Source organism: Dermochelys coriacea, chromosome 16 (genome assembly GCF_009764565.3).
Source record: "Dermochelys coriacea isolate rDerCor1 chromosome 16, rDerCor1.pri.v4, whole genome shotgun sequence".
In the NCBI taxonomy this organism is placed as follows: Eukaryota; Metazoa; Chordata; order Testudines; family Dermochelyidae; genus Dermochelys; species Dermochelys coriacea.
This window is the reverse complement of record NC_050083.1, coordinates 15,639,879-15,654,092: the sequence shown is the minus strand read 5'-3', so window position 1 is coordinate 15,654,092 and position 14,214 is coordinate 15,639,879. Positions and strand designations below refer to the sequence as shown.

At 40.9% G+C, this 14,214-nt stretch overlaps 1 protein-coding gene across 2 annotated transcripts in view; it reads left to right on the top strand.

The window, feature by feature from the left end:
* The window catches only part of MED27 (mediator complex subunit 27), a 184,254-nt gene that overhangs the window by 132,227 nt on the left and 37,813 nt on the right, over positions 1-14,214 (top strand). For both annotated transcript variants that reach the window (XM_038374524.2, XM_038374525.2), the window contains exon 4: positions 162-255. In XM_038374524.2, coding sequence (XP_038230452.1) covers positions 162-255 — 94 coding nt within the window. The remainder of the gene's footprint in view (positions 1-161; positions 256-14,214) is intronic.

The window sequence follows — 14,214 nt, the reverse complement described above, 5'->3', positions numbered from 1 at the left end:
CGCATTGGCTGGAATAAAACTTCTGGCTAGTTACCTGTTGGATGGTTTGTCAAGATGGATTTTGAAAACTGTACCACAATCTGTTTGTGATTGTTTTCATTGATGCATATGTGGCATAAATAATTTCTAAAATTTTTGTATATTTTTGTTTTGTTTGGTAGGTATGTTGATGATGTGATCAGCCGCATTGATAGGATGTTCCCTGAAATGTCTATCCATTTATCCAGGCCAAATGGAACCTCTGCAATGCTTCTGGTAAGTTCCACCATTTGGTTTTGAGGTAATCCAGTGGGGGTTGAATGCTTAATGGACTAATTTGCTGTTCTTAAAATGAATATTGCTAAAGACTCAAGTACATTTCAGAGTAATAGTGTCCTGAGGCGGTACAATAATGTAGTTCATTTCTTCGTCCTGGTAAGGAAAATGGAAAAAAATATATTTGACTTAGTCCAAACGCAAAAAGTACTGATCCAGTCCTGGAAGACATATTGGCAGAGTTCAGAATCAGGAGGACTTCATGGGAATCAGCCCATAGACATTGCAAAATGTGATTCCCAGGACCACTCTGCATTTCTGATGGAGAGTTGCAGGAAAGATTATTAATTGAACAGGAAAAGCATTAAATGAGTTTGAGGGGAAAATACATGTCTTTATTTTTGCACTGATAAAAAGTTTGATAAATAACATCAGAATGACTGTGAGTCATTTGACACTAAAAAAGATTTTGCTGTCTTGACTATGGGCCTGATCCTGCAGCATTGAAGTAAAGGAGGTGTTGCCATTGAGTACAGTGGGAGCAGGATCAAGTCTTGTTGCTGATTCTTAATTGGAGAAGCAAATATTCTCAGTATTAAGATCTTCCTATTATCCATATTCTCCTAATTTGATATAGTGTAGGGATTAATCTTTTAATTTAAAGGGCTTTTTGTTTTGAAAAGAAAAGTAAATGATCAAAAATAGCTCCTCTCTCTAAAGGGATTAATGTGCTATTTTAATATCCAAACTATTAGATATGATTGTAGAAAACTGAGTCTACCCAGCCTCAAACACATTAACCATGCCTTCAGCAGCATTATCAGGGAAGGCGAGTTTAATGGGGTAAAAAAATCCTCAGTGAAATAAGTTTGTTCAAATTATTTCTGGGTCATTGAGTTTCTGTTCCATGATGAAGTCAGGAATTTGGCATTGGAGTGAATGAGCAGTAAAGACTGGATTATCGATAAACAAGTCCAAGATATTAGAGTTTCTTCTGTCTGAGTGAGCAAGCTTTTATTCCACAAGGACCTATCGGCCACACCAATTTTCACATGCAGCTGCTGTGTTAATGTCAAGACGAGAGCATTTAAAATTTTTAGGATAGAAGATTAACCTGTTGAAGGGTGTTGAGCAGTGGCTGTATGACACTTTTAATGTAGTTAGCTATTTTTGCGCTATCAAGGTGAGTGATAGAAGTCCCATTATTTGGCACATTTAAAATAAAACAAAAAATGTATACTATAGGTGGGAGAGGAAGTGGATGGGACCTATTCAATCTTTTTCATCTAACTTCTCATTCCATTTCCTTTTATGATTAATTTTTCATTGTCACATACACAACTATGGAAAGATTGGCTATAACAGCTGTGTGGGTAGGTATGGGTGTATATGTATTTTAAAACCCTGTCATAAAAGGGTTCAGAAACTAGGGTAATTTCAACAAGGGCATCCAACATTAGCACTTTGATACTGTGCTGATGGTACTGTACATGTTAGATAACAAATATCCACGTGGAAAATGGTCTCAAGGATACATAATATGGGACAGACAAAGGTTAACCTGTTCACGTTACAGAACACCTTTCTTGGTTTACTTAGTGCTTCCTGGCTCCTTATTCAAAGTATTTCATCTTCTATAGTTGTAGTGAATATTAAAATGAATCTAAAATCAGAATCTTTGACAAAATTTAGCAATACACTGGCCTTCAATTTCAAATGTTGGGTCATTTAATCCCATTTTACATTGATGATTTCATCTGTATTTCTCAACAGGGGAAAGGAAAGACTTGCACAAGATGTGCTGATTTATAATTATAATATCCTGGTGGTCATTCTAACCTTCTTTTTTGGTCACTTTGTTGGAAACTTCAGTTAATCAGATGTAGAAAAGAATTCAAGCTTTCATTTAATATCCAGTCTGAGCCAAAGCTAAACCAAACTGTAAACATATTTATGACTCAGTGTTAGTTGCCATCTAGAATCTGAGCTGTTTCTGTAGCATTTATAGACTTTAGAATCCTCAGTATGGGTAAATTCCCTGTACATTCCTTAAAAGAATGAGTTCATTTATCCATAAGTCTAGCTGTGTTGATATTTAGTTTCAGTTAATCAACTAACATCCCATTATTAATTTTCTTTGAACAGACAAAATATTTTAAGAGATTAACTGAGTCAGAGGTTAAAAAGCTGCTTTCATAGGCATTAAAACATGTCAGTTTGATTAATCAAATGGAACCGCATAATATCTAAGGAGCCATAACATGGTAGTCCTCATGATGCTTTTAAAGTTGCTCTTAGTTTTATTTATTTATAGCATTTTCTGTATGAGAAAATATTTGTTGCCATTTTCACTTTGAACCCAACTTTGCTGGATTCAGAGCAGCTCCTACTAAAGGCTGAGTGTCCTCAACTTATTTTATTATCGTGAGAGATGAGGACACTCAACACTTTTTAGAACCAAGTCCCAAACGTACAATGTGATTTGGGCACATTGACAGAGTACAAGTAAGGAATAAAGTAGGTTGGAAGAGTTGTTGTTGGAGGAGACTCTTTTTTTTTTTTGCAATAAGTAGTAACATGTTGGATTGCATTATTAACTTGCCCTCTGTGTACCACCACTAAATCAAGGACATGATTACTGGTACCAGATACCTGCAGTGTACTGAGCCAGTGATATTCACCTTTCAGTTGGTATTCACATAATCCACAATCGGAGATCATGAAACTTTGTTTTAATGTTGTTTGCTGTATATGGTCATGTAATGATCATTTTTATTTTCAGGCAGCTATTCCTTCTATTTCCCATCTGTGTCAGGCCATGTTGCCAATATGGCATCTTCCATTTGCCCCTCACTGCCATAAAAGCTTTTGCTGGTTTCAGCCACAATCGGTCAGTGAAAGGGGCTCTGTGATGGACAGTGAGACTGGTACCTGTGCCATTAGAGAAAAGTGAGTATTCCCTAATACTTGTGACTTGTCAATATCTGAGTGAGAGTCCCAAGTAAGGCCAGTTTAGAGTTTCTGCACAACAGCACTTTTGCTCTGCCACACTTCCTGGTTCATTCCCTTACTTCAAATAGTGATTCAAAAGACATTTATTATTTTAATTTAAAAAATTTGTATCAACAATCTGTTTACCAAGTAGTCTTTATTAAGTAACTATATAATCTAATTGATGCAACCTTTGTCCATCCCTTCCCTACTGTTTTGTCCCCCCTCAGTTTTGCATTATGTCTGAAATTATAGTGTAAGTTCTCTGAGGCAGGGGCCCGTGCCTTGCTTTTGTACTGCAAGGCATCCAGCATGCTCTAAAATAATTCAGCTGACCAAGAAAAGTATATACTTATTAATAAAGGTATTGGCATGATGAACAAGTATATTAAGAAGACCCAAACTGTTGTGACCTTGAGGGCCCATATTTTCAAACATTGGGCTGGATTGTGCCCTCTCCTTTTGTGAGTGGAAGAGACCAAAATGGTAGGTCAGTGCAGGGGAAGTTATGGAAGGGATCTACTAGGTCAAAAACATGGTGAGAAGGAGGCAGCCTGCCTCCCTCAATGTTAAATGAACCCTTCACACTGTGTAACTCTCATTGTGGGGCTTCGGGATATGTATTTGGAATCCTGCTTCTAGGGAGCTGGAAGAGGGCACATGCAGAGGCCAAGAGAAGTCCATTGGTTTGGGGAACCAGCCTCCCGTTTGTTCTATGTGAAATGGGGATGTAACTTTGACGTTCTATCCCAAAAAATCAAAGGCAAGACAATTCCACAAGGAGAACTTCATAATTTCCAGCCCCCCTGATCTCCCCCCCCTCCCCCCGGAAATTCTCACTCAGAGGATGATTTTGCCCTTTGTTTTAAAACATTTTCATTTTCAGATTTAGCAATGCATGTTCTGTTATCATGACCTATTTGAGTATCTAGTTTGAAGTTTCAAAGTTTAGCTGTTCTTAGTTATCTTTATGGGGGAAGAGGTAAAAATATGCTTGCTATTACTTTTGTAACTTCAAAAGGATGAAGGAGTTTGTTCAAACTTTCCAAAGCAAATCACCTCCGGGAAGAGACACCACACTGAAAACGTTAGCCCAAAAGATTGTTCCAGAAAGTTTTGAGAATTTAGAAATTGTTTTGCAACTTTAACAATAGCAGTTGTGACTACTGTAATCGACAATTACTTCAGTGTCCCAAAAGTAGTAGTTCTCACTTGAAAGACACCATCTGGTAAACAAAAGTAGACCTGCAGGCTTGCTTTCAACTGATAGTAACCTTCTTGCGAAGCTTGTCCATCAGTTAGCAGCATACATCTTTCAACACAAGCCATAACCAGTAAGCAAGAAGATACCAACCTATTCCTAGAAGCATAAATGTTGGTTCTGAAAGATTCCTACATGCAATCCTATGTGGCTGTTGCTTCTTCCAGACAACTGAGTCTTTTTGTGTTTCAGATTTATATACAGCAATTGTACCTCATTAGCTTGGATTTAGGCTGCATAGACCAAACACATAAATCATTGACATCTTTCAGAGCTGTGTGAAATCCTCAACTGCTTTTAAAAGCCGTTTATCATGGTATTTCACTGTGCAGTTTAATCCCAATCTACACTATTGATTTTTCAATAAATTTTTTACTTGTATCTATGCATGAAAGAAGACAAACATTCACTTTAGATCAGCTTCAATAAAAATGCTATGCAAAATTAATTTGCTGTGGCAGTGGAGTGAACAGAGGACTCTTTTAAGGTTTTTTTTTTACTTTGTTGCTCAACTTCCATTAGCTTGAAATATTTGAATTGGGATGATAAACAGATAAACTTTTCCTAATATGTTAAGAATACATGAATTGTCTTAGATTTTTTGTTGTTTCTTTGATTATTTAACCTGTTAGATTCCTGGACACACAACATTCTTTGTAAAACAGGTGTGTTTCTTGTGAGATCAATTATCTTCTTTGTTATTTCTTGGTGATCACTGCCCTGGGGAAAGTATTCATCTTCCTAAATTAAGAGTTTTGAAAATTTTTTAGAACATGGACTCTATCTTAATAAACATACTGGGATTGATTCTCAATTATGATGTTCCTGTGCTTGAACTGTAAGCCACCCTAGCGCTCCCTGTATCCTGGGCTGTGAAGGGACCAAACCTGCCCTCAGTGGTGAATTAGAGCACACTCAAGGTATGTCTACTCTACGAAATTAGGTCGAATTTATAGAAGTCGGTTTTGTAGAAAGCGTTTTTATACAGTCGACTGTGTGTGTCCCCACACAAATGCTCTAAGTGCATGTAGTCGGCGGACTGTATCTCCAGTACTGAGGCAACCGTCGACTTCCGGAGCTTTGCACTGTGGGTAGCTATCCCACAGTTCCCGCAGTCTCCACCACCCATTTGAATTCTGGGTAGAAATCCCAGTGCCTGATGGGGCTAAAACATTGTCGCGGGTGGTTCTGGGTACATATTGTCAGGCCCCGGTTCCCTCCCTCCCTCCCTCCATAAAAGCAAGGGCAGACAATCGTTTTGCGCCTTTTTTTCTTCAGTTACCTGTGCAGACGCCATACCACGGCAAGCATGGAGCCCGCTTAGCTAACCATCACCGTATGTCTCCTGGGTGCTGGCGGACATAGTACTGCATTGCTACACAGAAGCAGTTTATTGCCTTTTGGCAGCAGACAGTGCAGTATGACTGGTAGCCGTCATCGACGTAGTCCTGGGTGCTCTTTTAACCGGGCGCCTGGGCAAACATGGGAGTGACTCAGTCAGGTCATTTCCCTTGTTTCGTCTCATGGTGATTGAGTCCTACCGGCAGTGCACTGTCTTTTAATCTGCAGCTAGCAGAAGACGATAGCCGGTACTCATACTGCACCGTCTTCTGCCGAGCACCCAGGAGGTGACGATGGCTAGCAGTCATACTGCACAGTCTGCTGTCAGCATGATGTATAAAGATAAATGAAGTGGCTCAAAACAAGAAATAGACCAGATTTGTTTTGTATTCATTTTCTCCTCCCTCCCTCTGTGAAATCAACAGCCTGCTAAACCCAGTTTTGAGTTCTATCCTTGAGGCAGCCATTCAGTTTCTCGCAAAGCCACCCCCTTTGTTGATTTTAATTCCCTGTAAGCCAACCCTGTAAGCCATGTCGTCAGTCGCCCCTCCCTCAGTCAGGGCAACAGCAGACAATCGTTCCGCGCCTTTTTTCTGTGCAGACGCCATACTACGGCAAGCATGGAGCCCGCTCAGATCACTTTGGCAATTAGGAGCACATTAAACACCACACGCATTATCCAGCAGTATATGCAGCACCAGAACCTGGCAAAGCGAAACTGGGCGAGTAGGCGATGTCAGCGCGGTTACGAGAGTGATGAGGACATGGACACAGACTTCTGTCAAAGCACGGGCCCTGCCAATGTGGGCATCATGGTGCTAATGGGGCAGGTTCATGCTGTGGAACGCCGATTCTGGGCTCGGGAAACAAGCACAGACTGGTGGGACCGCATAGTGTGGCAGATCTGGGACGATTCCCAGTGGCTGCAAAACTTTCTTATGCGTAAGGGCACTTTCATGGAACTTTGTGACTTGCTTTCCCCTGCCCTGAAGCGCAAGAATACCAAGATGAGAGCAGCCATCACAGTTGAGAAGCGAGTGGCAATAGCCCTGTGGAAGCTTGCAACGCCAGACAGCTACCGGTCAGTCGGGAATCAGTTTGGAGTGGGCAAATCTACTGTGAGGGCTGCTGTGATGCAAGTAGCCAACACAATCAAAGATCTGCTGATATCAAGGCTAGTGACCCTGGGAAATGTGCAGGTCATGGTGGATGGCTTTGCTGCAATGGGATTCCCGAACTGTGGTGGGGCCATAGACGGAACCCATATCCCTATCTTGGCACCAGAGCAGCAAGCCAGCGAGTACATAAACCGCAAGGGGTACTTTTCAATAGTGCTGCAAGCACTGGTGGATCACAGGGGACGTTTCACCAACATCAACGTGGGATGGCCGGGAAAGGTACATGACGCTCACATATTCAGGAACTCTGGTCTGTTTCAAAAGCTGCAGAAAGGGACTTTCTTCCCAGACCAGAAAATAACCGTTGTGGATGTTGAAATGCCTATAGTTATCCTTGGGGACCCAGCCTACCCCTTAATGCCATGGCTCATGAAGCCATACATAGGCAGCCTGGAGAGTAGTCAGGAGCTGTTCAACTACAGGCTGAGCAAGTGCAGAATGGTGGTAAAATGTGCATTTGGACGTTTAAAAGCGCGCTAGCGCAGTTTACTGACCTGGTTAGACCTCAGCGAAACCAATATTCCCACTGTTATTACTGCTTGCTGTGCGCTCCACAATATCTGTGAGAGTAAGGGGGAGACATTTATGACGGGGTGGGAGGTTGAGGCAAATCGCCTGGCTGATGGTTACGCACAGCCAGACACCAGGGTGGTTAGAAGAGCGCAGGAGGGTGCGGTGCACATCAGAGAAGCTTTGAAAACCAGTTTCATGACTGACCAGGCTACGGTGTGAAAGTTCTGTTCGTTTCTCCTTGATGAAACACCCCACCCCTTGGTTCACTCTACTTCCCTGTAAGCTAACCACCCTCCCCACCTCCCTTCGATCACCGTTTGCAGAGGCAATAAAGTCATTGTTGCTTCACATTCATGCATTCTTTATTAATTCATCACACAAATGGGGATAACTACCAAGGTAGCCCAGGAGGGGTGGTGGAGGAGGGAGGGACAAGGCTACACAGCACTTTAAAAGTTTAAGTCTTATTGAATGCCAGCCTTCTGTTACTTGGGCAATCCTCTGGGGTGGAGTGGCTGGGTGGCCGGAGGCCCCTCCACCACGTTCTTGGGCGTCTGGGTGAGGAGGCTATGGAACTTGGGGAGGAGGGTGGTTGATTACACAGGGGCTGTAGCAGCGGTCTGTGCTCCTGCTGCCTTTCCTGCAGCTCAACCATACGTTGGAGCATATTAGTTTGATCCTCCAGCAGCCGTAACATTGCATCCTGCCTCCTCTCATCACGCTGCCGCCACCTTTCAGCTTCAGCCCTCTCTTCAGCCCACCACCTCTCCTCCTGGTCATTTTGTGCTTTCCTGCACTCTGACATTGCCTGCCTCCATGCATTCGTCTGTGCTCTGTCAGTGTGGGAGGACAGCATGAGCTCAGAGAACATTTCATCGCGAGTGCGTTTTTTTCGCCTTCTAATCTTTGCTAGCCTCTGGGAAGGAGAAGATCCTGTGATCCTTGAAACACATGCAGCTAGTGGAGAGGAAAAAAAAGGGACAGTGGTATTTGAAAAGACACATTTTATAGACCAATGGGTACACTCTTTCACAGTGAACCTTGCTGTTAACATTACATACATAGCACATGTGCTTTCGTTCCAAGGTCACATTTTACCTCCCCCCACCACGTGGCTAACAGCGGGGGACATTTCTGTTCAGCCATAGGCAAACAGCTCAGCAGGAACGGGCACCTCTGAATGTCCCCTTAAGAAAAGCACCCTATTTCAACCAGGTGACCATGAATGATATCACTCTCCTGAGGATAATTCAGAGAGATAAAGAACGGATGTTGTTTGAACGCTAGGAAACATACACTGCAATGCTTTGTTCTACAATGATTCCCAAGTACGTGCTCCTGGCCTGGAAAAGTGGTAAAGTGTCCTACCATGGTGGATGGAATAAGGCTGCCCTCCCCAGAAACCTTTTGCAAAGGCTTTGGGAGTATATCCAGGAGAGCCACAAATGCCAGGGCAAATTAATCATTAAAAATGCTGGCTTTTAAACCTTGTATAGTATTTTAAAAGGTACACTTACTGGAGGTCCCTTCTCAGCCTGGTGGGTCTGGGAGGCAGCCTTGGGTGGGTTCGGGGGATACTGGCTCCAGGTCCAGGGTGAGAAACAGTTCCTGGCTGTCGGGAAAACTGGTTTCTCCGCTTGTTTGCTATGAGCTATCTACAACCTCCTCCTCATAGTCTTCCTCGTCCCCAAAACCTGCTTCCGTGTTGCCTCCATCTCCATTGAAGGAGGCAAACAACATGGCTGGGGTAGTTGTGGCTGAACCCCCTAAAATGGTATGCAGCTCATCATGGAAGCGGCATGTTTCAGGCTCTGACCCAGAGTGGCTGTTTGCCTCTCTGCTTTTCTGGTAGGCTTGCCTCAGCTCCTTAAGTTTCACGCGGCACTGCTTCGGGTCCCTGTTATGGCCTCTGTCCTTCATGCCCTGGGAGATTTTCACAAATGTTTTGGCATTTCGAAAACTGGAACGTAGTTCTGATAGCACAGATTCCTCTCCCCACACAGCGATCAGATCCCGTACCTCCCGTTTGGTCCAAGCTGGAGCTCTTTTGCGATTCTGGGACTCTATCATAGTCACCTCTGCTGATGAGCTCTGCATGGTCACCTGCAGCTTGCCACACTTGCCAACGGGAAATTGAAATTCAAAAGTTCACAGGCCTTTTCCTATCCACCTGGTCAGTGCATCTGAGTTGAGAGTGCTGTCCAGAGCGGTCACAATGGAGCACTCTGGGATAGCTCCTGGAGGCCAATACATCTAATTGCGTCCACAGTACCCCAAATTCGACCTAGCAAAACCGATTTCAGTGCTAATCCCCCTGTTGGGGGTGGAGTAAGGAAATCGATTTTAAGAGCCCTTTAAGTCGAAAAAATGGCTTCATCATGTGGACAGGTGCAGGGTTACATCGACTTAACGCTGCTAAATTCAACCTCAACGCCTAGTGTAGACCAGGGCTCAGAGATCATATCAGGCATACTTCCTTGTGGTGGCAACAGCCATGCTGAAATGGGAAGTCATTTGTGACCCTTGCAGAGTGAGAGCCCTAAGTCACTGTTAACCATTTTGCAGCCTGCCTTTTAATAATCAGAAGAAAACCTTCAATTTTGAATGAAAAGTACTCATACTTCACTTAAATCCCTTTTTATGATTGTAGTGAACCAGTTAGTGTGAAGCCGGCAGACATTTTTATGTACTCTCTCACCTGGCTTCCATAATGTCAAGATTACATGCAAAGTCCCTTTTAACAAGATTTACAGTCAGCAGTTTTCTCCAGAAAGCAGCTGTACATTCAGAGTCAGATCCTCAGCTGGTGTAAATCGATGTTGCTCCAATAAAAGTAAATGGATCATACCCTAAAATTTTAATAAATTGTGAAATGCACAATGTATTTCAAAATAATTAGAGCTTTCTTCCCTGTTGACTTTCATATTACTGGGGTGATCAAAACTGGTGCAGTTTTATTTGCAATAGGTATAATACAGATTAAGAAGACAGGATTTTGTTTCTTTGCAGTGGAACTCTCCTGATTTTGGCAGACCACAGAATATCATTTGTCCTTTCATTCTTTCCAAACTTATCGTTTTCTTAAGTTTTACTATGATTATAAGGCTAGGAAAAGAGAATACCAATATTAGAAACAGTAGAATTGCCATTGCAAATGTCATCTTTGGTTTTAAGGTAGAGTGTTTCTAAAAATTCAACTATCGCAATTGCCCTGTGTCTATAAAGACTTTTCACAATATGGTTCTTTTTCAGCCATCTTGTGACCTTTATCAAAATTCAGAATCTTGTGGTGTGATATTTTAATGATAATGCCTATATATATAAGAATATTTATTCAAGCATCAAAAATGGCATTACAAATTAATGTAAGTGTTATCTCCATTTTACAGATGAGGAAAGTTGTGATTTATCCAAAGTCACACAGCAATTCAGGAATAGAACCAAGTTCTTCTGTTTTCAACCACTAGACCATTCTGCCTCTCTGTCACCAGACTTCAAAGGACTGACCGCCTTCTAACGTTATAAAGGCATATAAAAGGAACAGTACAGCAGATATAAACACTGGGAAAATGTGCTTTAAAAAACCACTGGAAGAGTTTTATTGTTTTGAGCTGTTTCTAACACACAATGATTTAAATAACCGAATTCTAATTTTTGAAAATACTTTCTGCCAAAACAAAGCTCATTTCAGAAATAGCATGTTCTTCTGATATCTTGTTATCAAGCAATCTTTTTGATGATAAATTCATTGTATACATTTATACGGCTAGCTAGATTTTTGCCTACTCCTTCCCTCATCTACTTTTCATGCCCTAAAAGGAGAGAGATTTTTGACATAGTTTCCATTCATTCTCATTAAAATCAGATAATTTGCATTTTAACTTTTAAATCTTGTTCCAGGCATTTTAAGCAGACTGATTGTATGGAATTGGGTCGTATTAATTGCAAATGGGCTAGACATCTGTTCACTAAGATGGAAGACTTTTTTGGCTCAGTTTTTGTTTTTCTATATATTGTAGCTACAGTGCGTTAATTAAAATTACCACCATTTTCTGTTGGAAACCCAGTTTTTGAGGTTTATAATTTGACCATTAAAAAAGATATCAAATTATATCTTGTTCTATCAGATCTTATCCTGAGAGCAGTTAAGCATTTTTTTATATATTTCATTATCCAGTAATTTAGAATCAGTTGTCTGTGCTTGAACAATGTAATGTTTACTTTAAAAAAATCCCTATTTCCCCCAATGCTAATCAGTATAAGGCCTCATCCTTAAAATCCTGCTTGTTCTTGATTTTCTCAGCATTTGTAATATTCCCTCCTCTATTTTTCTAAAGCAAAATTAGCAAATTTTAAAAGTGACCATTGTTAATATCTCCTCTCTATATTTACAATGAACTTTTTATAGTGCATAAGCAAGATGGGAACAATCAACCAAATGTAAGAAAACCTTTAATAGGGCACTGATTAATTGTGAGGTTTTTAATATTTTGGAGACTGGCCAGTTTCCAGTATTTATCTGGGACACTGAGTTACAGCTTCTTTTGCCAGAGTCAGAACTAGAAGAACCAATCTCAACCCCTTGTCCCTGCATCAAACCCCACCTCCTTTCACCATCACAGTCTGACCTGCCTCCCTCTGCTGCTAGTCTATGACTGTTTCCTCAGGTCCAGGACAAGCATTGGGGAGGGCAGGTCACATTATGGGTTGTAGATAGGAAAGAACTTCTATGGAACCAGCATAATCGATGAGCAGCAGAGCCCTGGAGATTGTGTGTGTTACTCTCTATCTGCTTTTGGTGGGTGGGAGTTAGTAAGGTGAGGAGGCAAAGGAAAGGAGAAGGAGTAGGGAGAGGTGGAGAGAAGCTGGAGATGAGTTTATTCAGCTTCTGTTCCTCTGTATAGGTGAATATGCATCCAATTCCAGAGTGTCAACGATCCATCTTGACGCTCTAGAAGAGCTTCTTATTTGTTGACGGAAGTCAGACATCCTTCCCATCGCATATCAGTAATATTACTGCGGTACTAAAATTTAAATGAGGAAAGTGAAACTTAAGAAACTATTTGTCTTCAGTAGCAAATTAATTCATTGGATTGGGATAATTATACCATAAATGTCACTGGTCCACGGGCAAAACCTGCCTTCTAACCTTTTAGCAATATTGTTTGCCAGTTTGGTCTCCTTATTAACAGAATATGCCTTGTTACTGAGGGAAAAGATCACCAACTGATCCTTAATATGGGAAAATGATCTAAAGACCTTAATTTGTGTTGACTTTTTAACGTGCACTATTGCAATTAAGTTAGATTAATGAAAGGTAAATTCCAGCCTCTACATTTTAAAAAAAAATTCTTGTAAAGAACCTAATTAGCATGTTGGTTTATTTAGCCTCTAATGGCTTAATTGCATCCTATCGTGCTATTTACAAATAGGCATCATTAAAGAATAATGATTGTGTGAAGGGAATTGCAGCATTCATACCAGCCTCAGATGAGAGAGAGAAATGGAGGGAAAAAATAACTAATAGAAAGTCTGTTGCTTTTCTAATGCTTATATTCTCAATACACATATATATGATTCGTGGCTGTTCTGCTGATTATCAAGATACAAGACTAAAAAGACCAGTTCTGACTATTTTGCAAGGAGCAGGTGGGCTGGCCTGTTGCTGGTGAACATGCACAGCTTCATTATGCTTTTAATTTGTTGATGCATCACTGTCTCCTAAGGTGAATGAAAACACACCCAGGCGCGCGCGCGCGCACACACAATAATATTTTTTCTGTTTAGCTCTGCATTGCAGAGCATCTGCATTTCAAATCAGCTGAGGATTCCCTGGAATTCTGAGAGGCAATCTGGAGTTGAGGGAATTTTCCTGCATAGTACTGGAACTTGGTGCCTTCAGCAACCTCTCTCCTAATATCAAAATATAAAATAAATCTAACAGAGGATGTTTATAATAGTATTTAATTAGTGCCTGTAAGAGCCAATTAGTTTGTCATAATTTTTAGTACAGTACCAAAGTTACAAAGAGGAGATTTAAAGATATTTTGACCATTTTAAGCAAAATTTTGACCTTGCTACTACCTGTTTGGAGAGAGAGAGAGAAACAGTTTTTGCTTCCTTTTCTATCGGTAACTTAATTAAAGTGAGCATTTTATAGGAGTCTAAGAATAACAAAATCAAATGTTCAGATTACCTCTCCTAAGTGTCCCTCGTTTTTGGCTTAAAATGTTCATCTGCACTGTTCATCATCTGTTCTATTAGTGTTAGACAAAATATTTTTAAATCTAGGATTTTACAAAGGGATTTTTATTTTACCCCTATTTTTGTCAGTAAAGTTGTATATTTCAGTACATTGTCTCTCCTTATCCTGGAGCTTCCCATTTTAGGAAACGGCATTATGAATATCTCAACTGTCAGATTGAGCACATAGTGGTTAAACCCAAGTTAGAACAGCATTGTTAGTAAACACAGAACCAAAACAGGAGCTACATGAGTGTTTAACTTGCAGCTGTTCCATTTTCAGCTCACAGAACTGTGGGGCATATTTTTCCATTCATATTAATTGAATTTTAAAGTGACCTTGTACATGTATTGATTTGAATTAAAATTTTCTACATCAAGGGCGAGTTGGCACATATCCTACAGGCGAAATATTAAAAAAACAAGTGGTGT